The 21,676-nt window shown below is 36.5% G+C and overlaps 1 protein-coding gene and 1 long non-coding RNA gene across 11 annotated transcripts in view; one reads left to right on the forward strand and one right to left on the reverse strand.

The window, feature by feature from the left end:
- On the forward strand, positions 1-6,240 carry LOC146406300 (uncharacterized). Its single transcript, XR_014809091.1, has 3 exons — positions 1-1,611; positions 3,216-3,262; positions 3,812-6,240. It is a non-coding gene; the product is annotated as an uncharacterized LOC146406300 (long non-coding RNA).
- Positions 5,201-21,676, reverse strand: part of STARD6 (StAR related lipid transfer domain containing 6) — a 26,056-nt gene continuing 9,580 nt past the window's right edge. For 7 of the 10 annotated variants that reach the window (XM_084966643.1, XM_013992874.3, XM_084966635.1 and 4 more), the window contains 4 exons: positions 15,933-16,059; positions 12,266-12,383; positions 9,223-9,316; positions 5,201-5,566 (listed from right to left, as the gene is read on the reverse strand). In XM_084966643.1, the coding sequence (XP_084822769.1) occupies positions 5,365-5,566; positions 9,223-9,316; positions 12,266-12,383; positions 15,933-15,953 (435 nt within the window). In that variant the 5' untranslated portion in view covers positions 15,954-16,059 and the 3' untranslated portion in view covers positions 5,201-5,364. Of the gene's footprint in view, positions 5,567-9,222; positions 9,317-10,656; positions 10,920-12,265; positions 12,384-15,932; positions 16,060-21,676 lie in introns of those variants that run through there. The other 3 variants (XM_084966665.1, XM_084966658.1, XM_084966668.1) reach the window with 2 other exon arrangements.

A 21,676-nucleotide genomic window follows, 5' to 3' on the forward strand; every position in this document is an offset into this window, starting at 1 on the left:
GGAGGTTCCCAGATTAGGGGTTGAATCAGAGCTACAGCCGCCATCCTATGCAGCAGCAACACAGAATCCGAGCCATGACTGCAACCTCCGCCACAGCTCATGGCAATGCCAGATCCTTAAACCATTGAGCGAGGCCAGGAATTGAAACCAAAACCTCATGGTTACTAGTCAGATTCGTTTCTGCTGCGCCACAACAGGAACACCCTGCCCTGAGGTTTTTTGATTATTATACATCATTATTGTGGCAATTGATATTCAATTATTTACAATAACATACATGATAAGTCATCTTAATAAAGAGATAGCAAAAATAAGTGGTAGTGAAAAACAACTTATTTTGTTCAACAAATTAAGTCCCAAAAACAACCTTTAAGTGGAGAATAAAATTTAAAATAATTTATTAAAATTATTACTGTAGATTGCCATTTTGGTAGTTAAAGGATTTTTGTGATTTGCCAAAACTATGAATCCTAAATCAAAGTTCATTCTGAAATTCACATAACTAAAAAATATTTCCCTGATTTTATGCCCAAAGAAGTTATTAATACCATTATATGTGCCATTTGGATCTGTGTATTACATAGTACTCAAGGTGTACAATATAGTGTTTGCAGGTATAGTCTAGAAGCTGACAATACTGAGAAATTATTTTTCCCTGTACCCTAATGTCAAACTTTAAAATGTAGACTTAAGAAAATTTTAAACAAAATAATTTTTAATATAATAATTTTTATTTTTTTCCATTATAGCTGGTAAATAAAAACATTTTTTGATAAAACTTCAGATTTAATCCTTATATCCCCAGTTCATTCTATGATGGTGATAATAGCAGCTGGTTTGATTTGGCCAAATACTGATTTTAATATCCACCTATTAGACAAAAATGTATATTTTATTCAATGTACTTCCATTTTTATATATTTTAAGAGTCTAAATGTGTTCTATTGTTATTGGATGATATCTCAAGACATGAAAGACATTTAGGATGAAGCTCATTTTTGTTGATAGTGGATTAATTTTATATTTCATACAGTCTTGATAGTTTTTTTCTAGCTTCATGTGAGATCTAACTATGTATACTGTTGTTTACTTTGTAACACTTCGAAGATCTTACATTAGGGAGTGAAATGTCAACTCTGCTATAGTCTTGGTTTTGCTTCCATTATTTACATTTTTAATCTTTAGTTTTCTATAGAAATCTTTTAAACCCATTTCTCCATTTTTTTTCTGAGGATTTTTTAAAAATTAGAAACATCAATTTAACTACACCTCTATAAAACTCAATTTGTCAAAATGTTGTATGAAAGCTAAGGCCACTTTCAAACCTTCCACATTGTGAAATTTATTCGTACTCCTCAGAATGTCTTGTATAATATTTGTTTCTCAGGACTCTTTAATCAATGTCTAGGTGTGACACTGGAGTCAAGGTACATAGTAAATATTAGAGCTTAATTGATTTTTTGAAAAAAGAATATAAGTAGAAGTTGTAATATTTTATTTCTGCGCATTGTCCAGTGGGACTTTTGCTTTCTTTACTACAGATGCTAGAATACATTTAAGATGCCTTTGCAGCCAGGGATGGCCATGTGCTCCACTCTTGGCTAATGAGAGGTAAACATCTTTGATGAGATGTGGGGGGGTTTCCAACAAAGCTGTGTAAGAGGGATGAAATCAGCTAAAATATCTTGTAGCTTTCACCTTTCTTTGTCCTGCTTGGAACACTGGAACAAAAAGACAAGCTACACGCTAATCCAAATCAAGTGATGTAAAGAGCCTCCTTGGTTCCAACTACCATTAAGTTTGTCCTTCACACACCCAGACTTCGTGTATGAAAACGGTAAACTTCTCAATATCAATATTTTATGTTCTCTCCAAAAGTCTTTTTTTTTTTTTTTTTTTTGCTTTTTAGGGCCGCACCTGTGGCATATGGAGGTTCCCAGGCTAAGGGGTGCAAATCAGAGCTGTTGCTGCTGGCCTATACCACAGCCACGACAGATCTGAGCCACATCTGCAAACTATACCACAGCTCATGGCAACGCCAGATCTTTAACCCACTGAGTGAGGCTGGGGATCGAACCTGCAACCTCATGGTTCCTAGTCGGATTCGTTTCCACTGCACCACGATGGGAACTCCACTAAATATTTTTCTTAACCGATATAATCATGTAGCAATCTCTATAGAAATCACTGTTCTGGGAGTTCCCGTTGTGGCGCAGTGGTTAACGAATCCGACTAGGAACCATGAGGTTGCGGGTTCGGTCCCTGCCCTTGCTCAGTGGGTTAACGATCTGGCGTTGCCGTGAGCTGTGGTGTAGGTCGCAGACTCGGCTCGGATCCTGCGTTGCTATGGCTCTGGCGTAGGCTGGCAGCTACAGCTCCGATTCGACCCCTAGCCTGGGAACCTCCATATGCTGCGGGAGCGGCCCAAGAAATGGCAAAAAGACAAAAAAAAAAAAAAAAGAAAGAAAAAGAAATCACTGTTCTGGTTCATTAACATTATGTGTCCATCATCATGGTTAGATAAGATCTGAGATATTCAGGGGCAAGGGGAATAAGCATTTCATTCGATTAAATATTTTTGTTTTGCTAAAATTCCATTAATTAAATTAATTCCAGTAATGTCTGAATATCTGAAATTATTAGGTGAGCTGCTTGATTAGAAAGATTATATAAACAATTTATGGAAAAATCTAAATACTATTAGAATTATTAAATTATTTTTAATTTTCATATTATTTGGATGACAGTATTATTTTGCGTTATAGGGGATTTTTGTTATTATAGATGATACCTTCCATAATGCATTTTCATAGGGTCTTTTCCAGAGCATATATTTTTAATTTTGATGATGATTAGTTTACCATTTTTTCTTTTTTTTTTTTTTTTTCATTTTTTCTTATATAGATTATACTTTTGGTATCCAGTGTCAGAACTCTGTCTAGCTGTAGGTTCTGAAGCTTTTTTCCCCTAAAGTTTTATAGTTTTATGTTTTACATTTAAGCCATGTTCCAGGTTAAGTTCGCTTCTGTATGAAGTGCAAGGTTAGGCTTTTGGATAACACCATTTGCTGAAAGTCTGTCCTTGCTCCACTAAGTTGCTTTTGTACCTTTGTCAACCATCAAATGTGATTTAATATGTTCTCCTGAGGACAGTACATGACTTTTTTTTTTTTTTTTTTTTTTTTTTTTTACCCATTTCTTCTTTCCTTTCTGAAGGACCCTGAATCCTACTGCACCTGCCATCTCAGCAGGTAGTCTCCTAGGTGAGTGTAATGTGTGTGTACGTTCAGCTTCCCACAGGGGCCTGGCAAAAGCAGAGCATGACTGACACTCACTGCAGGTGTGAAGTGGCAGTTCGGCTCTCCTTCCTGGCAAAAAAAGGCACTGATTGACATAGACTTGTGGCCTCCAAGCTCGCCTCCCCACTGAGGACACCAGGGAGGAGAAAGGGAAGTGGAGTGCTAACTGGCCCAGTGTCAGCACCTAGTTTCACCCCATTGATGCCAGGGAGGATCGGTGGCCCAGATTTCCACTAAGCCCTGCTAACACCAGAGAGGGTATATTAGTTCCCTACAGCTCTTGTAACAAATTACCACAAAGTTGGTTTAAAGGAACAGAAATCTAGTCTCATACTTCTGGAGGCCAGAAGTCTGAAATCAAAGTTTTGGCAGGGCCACACTCCCTCCGAAGGCTCCAGGAGAGAATCCTTCTTAGCCTCTTGCAGCTTCTGGTGGCTGGAAGTGTTCCTTAGCTTGTGATTGCAAAGCCCCAATCTCTGCCTCTGCCTTCACATGACCTCCTCTTCTCCACAGGTCTCTCCTTTGTGCCTCTCTTATGGGACACCTGTGACTGGATTTAGGGCCCACCCAGGTAATCCAGGATGATCTCACTCTGAGGTGCTTAACTTAATTACATCTGCCAGGATCCTTTTCCCAAATAAGGTCACATTCAAGGTTCCAGGAGTTTGACAAGGACGTATCTTTTGGGTTATTGTTTTTTTCCTTTTTGTTTTGGCCACATCTGTGGCATGAGGAAGAAGTTCCTGGGCCAGGATTGAACCTGTACCACAGCAGCAACCAGAGCCACCACAGTGATGCTGTATCCTTAACCAACTGTGTCACAAGGGAACTCCAACAAGAACAGATCTTTTGGAGGCTACCATTTGACACATTACAGAGGGGAAAACATTGCTGCCGGGTGGGGACAGAGGCTCAGCAGTGACACTGGGGATCAGGGAAGCTGAATGGTGACTAGCCTTCTTTTGAGCTAATTGGTTAAGTTCTGTTGCTGCCAGGTGGGATGGATGCTCACTTTTCCACTGGGTCCTACTAACACCACTCCAACAGGGCTGTCAAAGCACCTCTACCTCTGCTGGGTGGAAGGTGGAAGATGAGCTTCCTGCTCAACCTTGCTGACACCAGTGGGGGTATCCAAGTACCACTGCCTGTCTCTGCAGGACAGAGAGGAGGTGGGATGGAAGATGACTCTCTGTTTTACCCACAGGCACCATGTGGTAGGGTGGGTGCAGTTTTTAGGTTGATGTTTGGCTGGTGTTCTATGGGGTACGCTTTTGTGCACACTCCTATGGTGAGGAGCAGAAAGGGAGCAGACTGTTTCTTAAAGCCTCCCCACTGTTTTTTTTTTGTTTTTGTTTTTTCCTATCTGCCTGTTAGCAGTTCCAGGCTGGAGACTTCTGCAGTGCCCTTTTTTTCCAAATATACAGACAGCAATAGGAAAATCCAGAGAAGTCACTGCTCTGACATTCAAGTCCCAAGGTCCTTGGCCAGTTTGCCTTCTTCTTCCTACCTATGTTGGAGTCTTCCTATCCTTGTCTGTTATGGTACATGCAGGGTCTTTTAGTTTTATAAGGGAGGACTTGGGAGGACTGGGCTACTGCATTCTGGCCAGACTAAAAATTGACTTATAATTCAGTTTTAGATTCCAGACATCAGCTGTCAAACATTTTAATGGAATTCTTCTCAATTGCTATGTTAATGTTTCCTACAGTAATCAATTGAAGCATTAAGTGAAAGAAATTTAAAGTATATTTTAATCTTTAATTAATGCTGACTTCTGACTGTATATGCTTCTTATTGATGCTTTTTGCAGAACACTTTCCAGGGGAAAAATATCAAACGATAAAAGTGTATTAAGAACGATAAAGGTGTATTAAGTGTATTAAGTGTAACATTATTCTTATATGAGATTAAAAACTAGATTTAATGCTGTTTTCTTGTACAACTATGAGCTCTTATTTTCACAAAGTAATTTGTTCAAGAACACTGTCTAGAATGGTGTAACAGTATTTGTGAATGTTAACTTAGAAGTAAAAGGCAGCAACTGCCACACACGATTTTAAATGGCCTCATTTCTTATTTAGGAATGATGAATGCCCATTATGATGATATCCACTTCCTGATGGAATTTTGTGTGTCTTTAATCCATCTTTTACATTGAGAATGAAGCTCACTAAATTGGAAGGCATGGTTGCTTCAATTACTGATGGGGCCAATTTTCCTCTCATTTCTGTCTGGACAAACATCACAAGTTTGGAATGTGCTGGATTCCTATAAACAAAGGAAGAGTTAAAAATGTAAAGAATTTTTATGTAAATTGGTACAACTACTATGGAAAACAGTATGGAAGTACCTCAGAAAACTAAATAAAGAACTACCATATGACCCAGTAATCCCACTCTTGGGCATATTTCTAGACAAAACTTTCATTGAAAAAGACACATGCACCCACATGTTCATTGCAGCACTATTCACAATAGCCAAGACATGGAAACAACCTAAATGTCCATCAACACATGAATGGATTAAGAAGATGTGGTACTGAAGTAAGTCAGAAAGAGAAAGACAAATACTGTATGATATCCCTTATATCTGGAATCTAATATATGGCACAAATGAACTTTTCCACAGAAAAGAAACTCATGGACTTGGAGAACAGACTTGTGTTTGCCAAGGGGGAGAGGGAGGGAGAGGGACTGGGATGGATTGGGAGACTGGGGTTAGTAGATGCCAGCTATTGCATTTGGAGTGGATAAGCAATGAGACCCTGCTGTATAGCACAGGGAACTATATCTAGTCACTTGAGATGGAACATGATGGAGGATAATGTGAGAAAAAGAATGTGTGTATATGTAAGATTGGATCAGTTTGCTCTATAGTAGAAATTGACAGAACACTGTAAATCAACTATAATGGAAAAAATAAAAATCATATAAAAATGTAAAGATTTTTAAGTTTATCTATTGACTTTACAAGTTTATAGGGAGCAGGATTCTTATTTTATTTACCACTGATTGCCCCCATAGTGCTTATGACAGAATAAGAATAATAGGGAATAAATTTTCAAAACTCTAACTTCCATGTACTTTTTAAAAAAACTGATCTGAGAAAACATCTCTGATGGAGATGCTGGCCTTTCCTTTCCTATCAGCCTGTTCATATCACCCTTCTACTGCTTTTCAGAATCAAGGGACACCTGTTACCCCTGCTTCAAATAATGCTGAATAGTACCACGGTGCTTTAATCTGGCATATAAAAATCTTTCAGATGCCAAAGGAAAAATGCAGTCTATTAGAAGTGAGTTGAGAAGGTGATTGATGGATAACTGGGTAATAAAATTGTACCAAGTCATGTCACTTTCAATAAAATCTAAGGATCTAATTGAGTTGTCAGCTGATAAGTAATTAAAAAGTTTTTGATTATAGGTCAATATATAATTTATAGTACATAACTCTGAAGAATTTCAAGGGATTGAATGCCAGTGCTAGAGTTATACTCCATTTTAACCCATTTATCTATGTGAACAAAGTTTCTCATGCTTATGTTTATAAAAATGCAAGGTAGAAGTAGACTTAATATTAAATGCTATCGCACTCTATTAGGTGGGATATCCAGATCACAGCTTTTGTCTCATTTTTTTTGGGGGGGGCAATTAAATGAGTGTAACTGATACAAGTCTGGACTCTGGAACTGCATACTTTGAAGCTAAGCTTTGCTATTACCTATGTGCAACTTTGAGAAAGTTACTTAATCTCTCTTGGCTTCCATTTTCTTTTTGGCCAAATGGGGGTAAAAACATAACCTACTTCATGGGGTTATTGTGAGGACCAAATAATTGACTTATTTGGTACACATAAATTGTTTGGTAATGGTGATGGTGTCTGGCACAGAGTAAGTGCTAAGTTTTGCTGATAATGTAAGATGCATTTCCAATAATAATTTGCTTTTGTATTTAACAACTATGTACCATATTTGGTAAGATATTTTTATTTTGATCAATTTTGTGTAATAATAACCTTTAACCAATATACACATACATATTTTAACATTAAATATTTAGGACCATAGGAAATAAAATTTAAAAATTAAGTACTTATTTATTTTTGCAGAGGTGTGATAGGGTGATTAATAAAAGAACCCAAAGGATAATAAAATATATTCTTTTTTTGTTTGTTTGTTTTGTTTTTGTCTTTTTCCCTTTTCTAGGGCCTCTTACGTGGCATATGGAGGTTCCCAGGCTAGGGGTCTAATCGGAGCTGTAGCCACCAGCCTAAGCCAGAGCCACGGCAATATGGGATCCAAGCCATGTCTGCGACATATACCACAGCTTATGGCAACACTGGATCCTTAACCCACTGAGCAAGGCCAGGGATCGAACATGCAACCTCATGGTTCCTAGTCGGATTCATTAACCACTGAGCCATGACGGGAACTCCAATAAAATATATTCTTTTAGGATAACATTATGCAAGGGGAAAAAAGTGAAAATATGGGATCAAATAGTAAAGGAATGACAAACTTTCTGATTATTAAAGGTTATATATGTTTTGAAATTGATAATGTAATGGCGGATTTCAAGTTGTTCTGGTATTTAGATTCCATTTGACGGACTTACAAGGATGGTATAACAACTGTACCCTCTTAATATAATGCTATGAAATTGCTGATATCAACTTAAAAGTGTGCAAGGCAATATACGGTTTTACAAAATTCTCTTAGAGGGGTATGAAGACCACTGCTCCAACAAACCATGTGTCTATTTTCTTACACCCTTCTGTGTGTGGAGTTTAGACTATTTTAACATTGTCTCAGAATGGCTGGACTATTCACTAGCAGTTTGTGTATGGTCTCAAATCACTATTTGAGTTTACTAGGGCTTTGCACAATTAATGAAGCTTTTTTCAATATGTATTGGAGAGTACTTTTACTACAGATAATAGGTTTTATAAGTTAAAATGTTGGTTCTCCAACATGGGCTGCATGGAAAGAGAAGGTGCAAAAGAATGACTTTGTCAGTACCCTTCTCCAGCAGGATGCTAGGCAGAGTTCCCATCTTCAGTGGGACATCTACGAGCTTTTGTCTCATGTTTTTTGCAGTGGAAAGGGAATGTTGTCTAGGTGTAAGAAGGGGACTTTGCCTGGGAGGCACACTTTAGGGTATATAGCTGTCCAACTAGGGTCCCTGCCAGCAGCTAACCTTTCCCTCGTTTTGTTCCTTCCTGCTATGGAAATAGATTCAAAACTGATAGATAAGCAGAAAGGCCACATCATCATCATCTGCACCAATGATCATGTCCATTAATGTAAATATTTGTGAATTTCGTTTAGTTCTCTAATTCAGTAGAGCAAATATTAAGGAATACAGGTCTAAATATAATTTTATTTTGACTTCCTTCACCTAAATATTTTTCTCATACATCTGACCAATATCTAGTTTTACATATGTTTCTATGTGCCAATATTTTTTTTATTTAATATAAACTCATTCAGCAAGAATTTAAACTTAAGGAATTTGTGGAATGATATCCACTGAATTAATATATACGTGTTTAGAGAATATTAGATGTTACCATTTATCCCTAGGCTGGCCACCTGCAGGCAGTGACTCATCTCTACTCAGTCTCCAGATCTTCCTTTGTCCGAATTTACCTACTGGATGGCTCATTCTGCAGGTTATCTGTTCTCAGTAGGTAGTCCATTGAAAAGAATTTGTTCAAGGTAAAGCATTCATTGCTGATAAATATGAGTTTATTATAATTCTAGAGAAATTTATCTTTAATTTGAAAAAACTCCTTACTAATTCACAGAAGTGACTCTTACAGAGAAATATAAAAGATCAGGATAAGGTTAATTGTGGGATATCTGTGTATATATGACCAGTGCCAGAAAAACTGTTACAAAAATAAATATATGGAAATAACACTTACTCTTGCAGAGGTGAACATATATAGCCACAACAATGGTTGTAACCACGGATGTAACTTGAAGATGGAGGACATCCTGGAAAATTCACACTAGTAGCTAAGTGGTTTAAAAAAATAAGTAAAATGAGATCTATTCCACAAAGACAAAAAATTCTGTTTCCAGTAGCATATTTTTAAAAATGTTTAACTTATTTATCATCAGCATTGACATTAGTTTTATGCATATGTGTGTATATTCGCACATATGAACGTGTACACAGGTCAAAAATGAAGAAATACCAGTATGATCACTATTGTCCTCTCAAACTTTTTCATTCTAGTACTTCTAAAAATGTTGTTACCTTTCACATACAAGAAAAATTGTTATAAGTATCATTTAATTACTTTCTGGAATTTGAAGGAGAGATCACAAAGAAAAAGACTTTTATTAGGATAGTGGGTTTACGGACTTTTCGTTTATCATTTTTAAATTAAAATATTTGATATGGCTATTTGGTCTGTCAATAAAGATAGTTCAAATGCTCTTTTCTGTCCATTCCCTGTAGCTAACTTCAATGTATAATTAAAAATCAGGTTTCATTTTAGGAATTACACAGCATAACTGCTTATTTTACATGAAGGTAGAAGGGATGTGATCTCATTAAGTTTACAATAATTATATACACTCTTCCTAAAATTATTTATTTATTTATTGGTCATGCCTGTGGGCCAGGGATTGAACTTGTACCACAATAGCAACCCGCGCCAACAGCAGTGACAACACCAGATCCTTAACGTGCTGAGCCACCAGAGAATTCCCTAAAATATTTAAATATTTATATAAATAACTGAATCCTTGGAGTTCCCGTCATAGCATAGCAGAGGAGAATCTGGCCAGGAACCATGAGGCTGCGGGTTTGATCCCTGGCCTTACTCAGTGGGTTGAGGATCCAGCATTGCCGTGAGCTGTGGTGTGGGTTGCAGACGTGGCTCGGATCTGGCACTGCTGATTCCAGGCAGTGTAAACCTCCATATGCAGCGGGTGTGGCCCTAAAAGGACAAAAAGACGAAAAATTAAAAACTAAAAAAATAAATAACTGAATCCTGTTTATTCTATGCAGCTGAATCCTGCTCTTGTCAGAGTATTTTCCTATACGATTTTTAACATCAGCAATCACTTCTGTGGGAAACACAATATTAAGTAGTAGTTTAGGATTAGCTTAGGAGACAAATGTGGTTGAATGAATTTCCCATTTCCATGACCTGTTTCATCATCTTAACAGAGGAAATTATGCGGCAATAAGGTACTCTTAGAATTGATATTAACACATTTTTTCTCTGTTTAAAATATATAGATTATACTCTTCTTTATTTAAAAAAATGTTATACTCCATAAACAACTATAGATATTTTGTGAGGCATCAGGATGGTAGTTAGCACAGATTTTAGAAAATCAGAAAGACTTGAGCTGTTTATTAGCTAAATAACGATTTCTGTGAATTTGTTTCCCCACTGTTGAAATAATGCATGCAAAATATTTAGCTCAAAGCAAGGTACATAGTAAGCTAAACAATGAAACATTAAGAAGAAAACTATTAGCGTTCATGAAAAACTCATTCAAAGAAAATTGCATAAAGCAAATTCAGTAGGGAATCACTGAATGACTGATTATAACTGTTTGTTGATTTTGTCTTCCATACCTCTCTTCTACCTTCTGATCACTAAAAAAAGATAAAAATGGAATGCTTTCAAAATATAGAAAATAATAGTTCTATCATTCAAATGGACAGTATTTTGTGTTATAGGCAGTGAAAAAATTTTTATGTACTCTCATTAAAGAATGAGATGACCAAATGACAACTGTGTAAAATTATGGGAGACAATTATGTGAAAGTGATGACCATCAGTCCCCATGGTATGGGCAACAGAGCTAACTGTGTGAGTGAGTGCTATCAGTAAAGCTGTGACTTAGTCTGGACTCTGAATCTTAGAGTCCTACAGATACATCAGAGTAACTGCAGCCTTGGGGGAAAATAATAATTATCAACACTTAACTGTCCCCACCCACAAGTATTTTACAGTAGGGAAAACTATTCAGGTAGGAATAGTGAGATGAAATCAAATTATTGAGAAAAACAGGGCTCTAGGCCATTGCCGACAAAGCCCCTTCACCATCAATTATCTCGAGTCCTCTAAGTCCAAAGATCTTCAGGGTGTGAATAATGCAAAATAGGAAGTGGCTACAGATTTGCATTTTATAGAGTGATACATTTGGGGGGGTGGGTAAGGATATATGAAAACATCCAGTTTTTAAAAGAAATATAAGCATATTTATGTAGAGACCCGTGTAGTGAAATTTTCTTCAGGAGCTTTATCCTAAAGTTACTAGGTATACCCATTCGATATAATTCAAATATGAAAGTATAGGAGTTCCCATTGTGGCACAGTGGAAACGAATCCAACTAGGAAACATGAGGTTTCGGGTTCAATCCCTGGCGTCTCTCAGTGGGTTAACGATCTGGCCTTGCCATGAGCTGTGGTGTAGGTCGCAGATGTGGCTTGGATCCTGAGTTGCTGTTGCTGTGGCTGTGGCGTAGGCCGGCAGCTGTAGCTCTCACTGGATCTCTAGCCTGGGAATCTCCATATACTGCGGATGTGGCCCTAAAAAGCAAAACAAACAAACAAATAAAAAAAACCCCCAAAAACAAAAAACAAAACAAAATTAAAGTCTATGTCCAAAGATCAGTTTTGTTTCTTAGTAGTTTGAAAATGTATGCTGTGAAGTTTTTGCCTGCAAGTATCTACCTGTACTCAGTGCTGTACAGTATATGATGCAAAAAGGCCAGGAGGTGCCACAGTCATTGACCATGATGTTAATGGCCCTTCTGGAACTGGGTAAAACTTCAGGCTTATCTACATTACACATGTACTTACCAGTCTCACTAAGTAAATAAACAAATTAAGAATTAATTGAAAATATTGTTTCTTCCAAACTGTTAGTTAAAAGAAAAAAAATTATTAATGACTCATTGTAATTCCAAAGTGTGGGCAAAATGTTTCAACTTACAAATGATAACATCCATATTCCCTTCGTAGTGCTTCAAATACACTAAGTCGATAAAGTCTCGGGGAGAAATCGAGCCCATGGCAAAACTTTGTGTAATGGTATGACATATGAACATGTCCTGAAACAAATCATATCATAAAGATTGCAACAATTATTTAATATCTATTCTTTGTACTAGTCCCCAAAGAATTTCACTGCATAAGGTTGGCCTCTGTGAAAAAGCAGGGCTGTGAGGTTTTAAGAATTTATCACCAAGTCTTCTTACGTATTCAGTGTTAAAGAAACATTAGACATAAATTAAAAGTACAAGGCAGCAAAAGCAAAAATAAACAAGTGGGGACTACATCAAAATAAAACACACAGAAACAGTCAACAAATGAAACACCTACAGAATGGGGGAAAGAGTTTGCAATCATATATCTAAAAGGGATTTATATAAGTGCAAAAATTTCAGAAAGGAATCTTGATATTATTTCATCTTTGAATTTTTAAATGGAGAAAGTAAAGCCTAGGTGCTCCTGCCGTGGTGTGGTGGGTTAAAAGAGTCTGGTGTTGCTGCAGCTGTGGAGTAGATCACAGCTATAGTTTCGATCAGTCCCTAGCCAGGGAACTTCCATATGCCATGAGTGTGCTGTAAAGTGAAAATAAAAAAATTAAGAAATTGAAACCTAACATTAAATTACATGTAGAACTAGAGATATGTACAGAACTAGAATCCAGGATTCCAGATTCCCAGTACAATTATCGTATCTACTACTCCACAATAGGCTAGGTAAAATTTATTGATTTAGCAGCCTGTGGTGGAAGGCCTAAAATTAAAGACCAATATATGCGCTACTCTGACATCTGGCATATACAAATGGTATAACAGCAAGTTCCTCTCCCTGCTCTGTTCTCATAGACAGAACCCTTTGCCCAAACAAGCCACCTTATCATCAGGATCACAGTTCCTACTTATCCCTGGGTAGTGGGTTTCAGTTCCCTGCTTATCTGTGGAATTATTCCAACAACCAATCAGATCTTCCTGCAGGAATCAGGGGTCACCTCAACCTCTTGAAACTACAAAGCCTGCTTTGCATAATCCCTGGTTATTCACTCTGTTCCTGAGTGCAACTCCCATGCTGCATGCATGGCGTGGTATGTTCTTGAGAATTTAGCTAAGCTACTCCATGATATTGCTACCTCAGCATCCATTTCATTTGGTCAAGCAGCCTGTGGGGGCCTGAAACTGACACTAACCGTCTCATGTAAGCACAAAGGCTAGATAACAGCCCACAGAATCACAAGCAAATGTAAGTTCCTAACAGGACTTCCTCAATGGCCCTTGTGACTAACAGTCTCCTCCTCTTCCCTGGCCTTCCCCTTGTGAGTCCCTTAGATAAGGCACTCTGTGGAGCTTACCAAAACCCTGCTTTTTTTGGTTCAAATCACTCAATCTGACCTTAGCCTAGGAACCAAAGCACTCCACCCATAGACCCTAATAAAGGCACGTGCCTTAGGTCCTATCTCTTTCTCTGTCAGCACCCTGCCTTGACCTCCCAATGTGTGGCCCTTGAGCTGTGCTGTATATTTCCTCCAGGACTTGCAAGTAATACACTTCTCTATTTCAATTTCTCTTGTGGTCTTTTGTTGAACCTGGCTCACCCTGTGCTCTACCAACAAATGCTAATTTAACAAAGTCTTAACATCCTCCTTTCCCAGGCTGCGATTAATGATGAATAAATTGCCATTGATCTCATCTGTCTAGTGCTGGTGTTTGAACAACCCCATAACCCTACAGCAGGAATCCCTTCCTCACTTACAGGGGTGAACGAGTCAATTAAAATGCACCCTTGGAAATGAATGCTACAAACATTCATAGGAAGGTAAAATAATTCTCATAGTGTAATATGATTCAGAGATACTGTGGGGTACCAGAAAAGGCATCAAATTTGGAATCCAGAGCTTAGGTATAAGTCCTGATTCTACTGTACATTGGCTATGGTGACACTGGGCAAATTTGCAAAATTTCTCTGAATCTGTTTTCAAGTTTTTTGATGCCAAGTCTAATATACTTTCCATTATTACAGCTGACTTGCAGCAACAGCAGAAATATCTGAAATGCTAACTGTATAATTAGTGTCATATAATCATGAATGAAATAGTCCAATGCTGAGATTTTCATTTGTGATGGACCATGTTCAAATCCCAAGAGGGTCATGGGTATGTGTTTTTTGTGGATCAGAACTTTAGGGCCTCTCTACAAGATGAGACTGTTTTACCTTTCTGGGCTTTTCTACAATCTCTCCCCCAACCCAGATTTTAAAATTAGTTTAATAAAAGGAGGTCAAGTTAACCTAAAGAATTCTAAATAAATGATAAGGTGATGGCAGATACGTGGGACATTTGTTTGTTTTGATGAGTGAAATGCAGCTTGGAGACTTGAAGAACCACAGACTCAGTGATCTGGAATTTTACAAACACAATTTTTTGTAGAAATCAAAAAAGTCGGAGTTCCCATTGTGGCGCAGTGGAAACGAATCCAACTAGGAACCATGAGGTTGCAGGTTTGATCCCTGGGCTTGCTCAGTGGGTTAAGGATCCAGTGTTGCCGTGGGCTGTGGTATAGGTCACAGACGTGGCTCGGATCTGGCGTTGCTGTGGCTGTGGTGTAGGCTGGCAGCTACAGCTCCAATTAGACCCCTAGCCTGGGAACCTCCATGTGCCATGGGTGTGGCCCCCAAAAGACAAAAAAAAAAAAAAAAAAAAAAAAAAAGAAAGAAAAATAAGAAAGAAAGAAAGAAAAAAGTCTGCATCATTCTTTAACATTCACATTTACTACCCCTTTCTAATAAAGTTATTATAGACAAAACACTTGATTTTTAAAAACAGCTTACTTAAATTATACATACCACAAAGTCTAGCAGTCGTAATAAATAACAAACTTAAACTGTGCTGCACCAAAGCTCAGAACCCCTCACCCCACTCCTATCTTCTTCCTGCTTCTCCCTTTCTACTACACAGCAATCTTTCTCATTTTATTCATTTTTTTCTCCTCCTGAGCTTTCACTCTACCCTTACTTCATCCTGATCTACACTTTTCTCTCCTTCTAAGCCCTATTTGCCACTTGGATTCTATCTTCCTTTCTCTCACTTCTCTTTTAACTTTCTACCCCATTACCCATATTTTTGTTTTTGTTTTTATTCTCCCTCTTCAGCTCTGAGATAATGTATTTGAAAGTGTTTCTAAAACCACAACCACCTTCATAATATCATTTTACACTTACCCTTTAAAAAGTCACATGCTGTTTGTTCTTAAGTCCTTACAGAATGCACTGTCAATGTTCCTGCTATCTAGTGTATTACGACTAAGATAAATCTACTGACCTTCCATCAACAAGGCATACTTAATCTTTTTTTTCCTACCTAATGGAGGAGGTGAATCCATGAGTTCAGTGTCCTCATAACCGACTAGATTCAGAATGTGGTATTCATTTAAAACAGAATAAAGCTAATTGGAATTGAACTCTTAACTAATAAAGAAGGAAGTTTTAAGATCTTTATAAAGATCTCAACTTGATTTGAATATATACAATACAAAGTGTCCACATAGCACAGGTTTAATAAACTCAAATTAATAAGATATAAAACTAAAAATACAGTAGAAGTCCAATACTAAACAAATTACCGAATCAATCTTTTGTACCATATTGCACACTTTCAATGATTTGTCCCATGTAACTCTGTTTTCAGGTTTGCAGAGGAAGTCAGATAGTTTAGATGTTGATTCTGGAATTATTCCTTCAACACGATATCTATAGTAAACAAAATAAAGAAAATTCAAAATTTAATAAGTTTAGTCTAAGTTGAAAATATAATGCTATCATGGTATAAAACAGACTAATTTAGCAAATAATGTAAAGCAAACTTGAGGGTAATAACAATTTAAAACACTAATATTCCATTGGAAGTAGCCAGGTTTATTTAAACATGCATTGCAATAATTAATATAAATTATTTCAAAATTAATTTTTTACAATTTTTTTCTACAAATGTTCTTATAGCTGTCTTTTTAAAAGGTCTACTTTCATTTATAAGTTTTCTAAGCTCTTTCTCATAAATGTTTACCTGCTATATTCATCATAATCCAACAGCAAGTAAAGAGAAATTTCTGTGGTTATGCAGTATCTTACGGCCTTAATTCAAGGGTGTAATATGGCCTAAAGCAGAGATGAGCAAACTTTTCAATAGAGGACCAGGCTTAAAAATAATTTAAGCTTTGCAGGCCTCAAGGTCTATGTTGTAACTATTCAACTTTGCTAGTGTAGCAGTGAAGCAGCCACAGACAATATGTTATAAATGAGTATGTCTATTACAATTAAACTTTATTTATAGACATTGACTTTTTAATTTCATTTATGTTTTGGAGAAGTAATTAATCTTTATGTTAATCCATCAATAAAATTGGGTTTGGCTATCCAGCAATGAAATTTGAACAATGTGAGAAAACTGTCCTAATTTCATTGGAAAATTGTCCACTATTTAATTTAGCAATAATCATTAAATGAAAATGAAATCTGAACAATACTGGCTGTACTCTCTCTGTTAATCATTCTTTCCAAACTAGGAGAGAGGTTTAAGTAAAATCAAAATTTTAAACCTCTAAAAAGTTAAAATTTCTACATGAAGTGTGATGAAAAGTAAATGCTACTCTTATTACAGAAAACAGTTGTAATATTTATGAAGAGTTCTTCCTTTGAACCTTTGTTTTTATGATTTGGTAAACAAGAAATTCATTAGGCTATTTCGTTGTGTGTTAACCTCAGTTGGTCCCTAATTTTATCTGTGCAATATCCTCAAATTTCCTTTAGATCAACAAAGTTTTATTTTGTTTGTTTGTTTGTTTGTTTTTTCCCTTTTTTGGCCGCACCCATGGCTTATGGACGTTCCCTGGGCCAGAGATGGAATCCAAGCTGGAGCTGCGATCTACACCAGAGGTGCAGCAAAGCTGGATCCTTTACCCACTACATCAGACTGGAGATCAAACCGGCACCTCCACAGAGACAAGTCAGATCATTAACCCACTGTGCCACAGCAGGAACTCCCAGATGTACAAAGTTTTTAAGAGCTTATTATTAAGTTCTACATAAGACAGTGAGAAAGCAACCTGAATAAGTATCAGGTCCTTTGAAAAATAAACAGAGATAAAACAGTTAAAATCTAAGTACAAAACAATTACTAAGGGGTTTGTATACACCTCCATGGATTGTTTTCAGTTAATCTGTTCTCTCTCTAGATATATTGTAAATTTTAGGGATAAAGAGTTTTTAACCTTTTTGTATTTCTAACTAATATCAAATTAGGTATCTTTCATTAAGCACTCACTCATTACATATCATCACATAGTCATTATCAGTAAATATGACTACCCTCAGTCTTTTAATAGAACTCTTTTATTGACTGAGTGATCATTTACTATATATTATAGAGTTGGCCCTTGAACAACACAGAGGCCAGAGGCACTGACCCTTGTGCAGTCAAAAATCCACATATTAACTTTAGAGTTGAACCTATGTATCTGTGGTTCCTCCATATTCATGGTTCCACATCCACAGATTCAATCAACTAAGAGCCTGCAGTACTATAGCATGTATTTATTGAAAAAAAAAATCCACATATAAGTGGACCCATGCAGTTCAAACCTGTATTGTTCAAGGGTAAACTATATATATACTTCAGGCTAGCAGAGAGCCAGACATAAAATCAAAAAATTATTATATGGTTTGATAAATGTTGAAGAGATAAAGAAAGCACAGGATTATCAAGGTAAGAAGGAGAACATTGACCTGAAGCTCTTTTTGGAAGATCTGCTCAAACAACTTTTATAGTTATTCATGATAATATTAGGGATGGATAATACTGAAATGAAGGACATTTAGACATTAGCTGTTTTTGCCTTTTTTTTTTCATTTTAAAAGTTTTATTGAAGTATGGTTGATTTGAAATGTTGTGATAATTTCTGCTGTACAACAAAGTGATTATTATACGTATACACATATCCATTCTTTTTCAGAGTCTTCTCCCATATAGGTTATCATAGAATATTGGGTAGAGTTCTCTGTGCTATATAGCAAGTACCCATTGGCCATCCATTTTATATACAATATTTTGGCAAGGAAGTTTTGACTTTTTTGGGGGATGGGGTCTTTTTAGAGCCTCACCTGTGGCATATGGAGGTTCCCAGGCTAGGGGTCAAATCAGAGATGTAGCTGCCAGCCTATGCCACAGCCACAGCAACTTGGGATCTGAGCCACATCTGTGACCTACACTACAGCTCACAGCAATGCTGGATCCTTAACCCACTAAGTGAGGCGAGGAATCGAACTTGCATCCTCATGGATGATAGTCGGATTCGTTTCTGCTGAGCCACAACTCCAGTTTTTAACTCTATGTAATAGTACATATATCAACATAATTTTCAAAAGCATTTTGCTTTTTTAATTCAATACTTTGTTTTAAAAATTTATAGATATGGATAGCTATACTTCTTGTATAATATTTTAAATGCCCAATATAGAATTTCTTTATGTATTATTGAAATATTTTATTAATTATGTACATTACAAATATTATATCTCTCACTATAGCCTACCTTTTTACTTATTTCTTGTGGTACAGAAGTGGTTAACTTCAGTGTAGTCAAATTTACCAATATTTTCCATTATGGTTTGTGTTTTTTATGTCTTCCCCAAGATAGCCTTTCCTACTTCAAGATCATTAAGCCATTTTCATATATTTTATTCTAAAGTTGTATAGTGTATATTCACATTGGGGACTTTACCTGGAATAGACATTTGTGTATAGTGTGAAGTCAAGATCTAACTTTACTGTTTTTATATATGAATCACTTATGTTAGCACAACTGATTAAACAGTTCATCCTTTCCTATTTTTCAATGTCTTATCTGTTACATAGCAAGTTTCCACAAATGTGTGGGCCTGATCATACCTGATACATTATTGCAAAGCCTCCATGGCATTTGAAAGAAGTTCCCAAGAAAAGACAGGAACTTATTAAAAACTCTCTTGGAGGAGTTCCCATTGTGGCTCAGCAGTAATGAACCTCACTAGTATCCATGAGGACACAGGTTCGATCCCTGGCCTCGCTTAGTGTGTTAAAGGATTTGGCATTGCCCTGAGCTGTGATGTAGGTCTCAGATGTGGCTTGGATGCCGTGTTGCTGTGGCTGTGGTGTAGGCCAGGGGCTGCAGTTGATTCAACCTCTAGCCCGGGAATTTCCATATGCTGCTGATGTGGCCCTAAAAAGGAAAAAAAACAAAACAAAACCCAAACCTCTCTTGATTGAAGTTGGCTTGTAAAAATTTTAATAATACTTTACACATGTACCTGCATATTTATTTACAATGCAATACTTAATAAATATTTGATTTTGCTGATGTTTCATAGTTGCTAGTACTAAAACACATAGGCAAGAACATGAAAATGTTAAGAGAGAGGATCTAGAGTCGGTCCTTCTGTTTTCAAATTCCAGCTCTAAAAAAAAAAAAAAACAATTCCAGCTCTAGTTCTTACCAGTTTTAAGAACTCAGGCAGGTTACTTAATCTAAGTCTTGGGTTTTCTCATATGTAAATTAGAGACAGTAATACAGTAATATTTACCTTATAGGGCTGTCATGAGGACCAAGTTAATTAATATATTTACAGGATAGTACATGGTATGTACTAACTGTTCACTACATGCTAGCTGTTATTATTTCACATATACTGATTCTTTTATGGTAGTCACCCTACATTGCCTTGTATTACAGGTATTTATGTACTTTTCTCTCTTACAAAGACTAAAAACTTCTTGAGGAAGAAATCTGCTAGATAAAACAATGAAAAATTAGCTTTAAGAGTTTTTTTTTTTCTTGAGAATATCACCAAGATAATAAACTTTATAATTGCACTGTTTTGATCACCACAATATTACTAGCACCTAGCAGAGTAGTCAGCACATAGAAAGTACTTAATGAATAGCTGAATATAATGAATGAGCATCATTTTAAATAAATCTAGATACCCCACTGAAAAGCCACGGCTGGAAATCGTACCTTTGTAAGTTAAGTGTCTTGTGGAATGTCCTGTTTTGACATCATAGTCTTCCCTACTCCATTCGTTCATACATTCATGTGTTCATTCATTCATTCTAGGTAAAAAGTCTTAAAATGCCATGACTTTCTTTATGATTGTCTAATTACTAAATACTGTCTTTCACATTTAAGCCTGTAATTCATCTAGCATTAAGACTGGTATAGCTATGAGGTAGAGATCTAATTTCAAATGTTTACACTTTCCTGTTTATCATTCATTAGATAAATACCTAATTGAGCACTTACTATGTGTCAGGAATTAAGGCTACAGGGGTACTGTAAGACAAAGTATTTCCTGTCCTCTCAAGCTGCTTTGTGATAATAATAATTAGAGCTTCCATGTGACAAATGTAGTGGTAGGAGCTTTGTAAAAAATATCTCACCTAAAGCTCACAAGTCTCATGTAATTATTAATCTCATTTTTCAGATGATAATACAGTTTTGGAGACATTAAGAAATGTGTTCAAGGAGTTCCCATTGTGGCTCAGCCATAATGAACCCACGACTAGCATCCATGAGGATGCACGTTTGATCCCTGGCCTTGCTCAGTGGGTTAAGGACCTGGCATTGCTGTGGCTGTGGTGAAGGCTGGCTGCTGTAACTCTGATTCAGCTCCCAGCCTGCGAATTTACATATGCCTTAGGTGTGGCCCTAAAAAGCAAAAATAAATAAATAAAATAAAAAATAAAGGAAAAGTGTTTGAGTTCATAATAGTGCAATAGTGCATGATTAAAAGTATGACTGCTTCTCAATCCCATAGTCTTTTCACTATAATACACTGGGGTGGGTTATATATACATTTCTGAGACTTGAATATAGAAATTATTACGGGAGAAAAGCTGGCCCCCTAATATACATATACACTTATCAGCATTTGAGGATTTGTGATTTTTCATATTTCATGTTTAGGACAGGAGTTGGCAAACTATGTCTGTAGTTCAAATCTAGCCTACTTTCTTCTTTTGCAAATAGTTTCATTGAGACACATCCATACTTATGCATTCATGTATTGTTCATGTCTATTTATGTGATTTTTTTGTGCTGTGTACTGTGTTTTTATACTATAATGGCAGAGCTAATTACAGAGACCACAGGATCTGCAAAGCCTAAAATATTTACTCTGTTTCTCCACTGAAAAAGTTTGCCAACTCCTAGTTTAGGCCAACTACTCAGTGGCTAATTGATTAGTTTCTAGTCATTTGTAAAGCTGAGAAAAATTTGGGTTATTGGTATTACACGACTGCAAGGCAAATATTTATTTGCTTCCTGTAAAATTATAA

This window comes from Sus scrofa, chromosome 1 (genome assembly GCF_054392235.1).
Source record: "Sus scrofa isolate SSC_HxYL_T2T_F1_AM1 chromosome 1, Sscrofa_HxYL_maternal_Yorkshire_Landrace_v2.0, whole genome shotgun sequence".
Lineage (NCBI taxonomy): Eukaryota > Metazoa > Chordata > Mammalia > Artiodactyla > Suidae > Sus > Sus scrofa.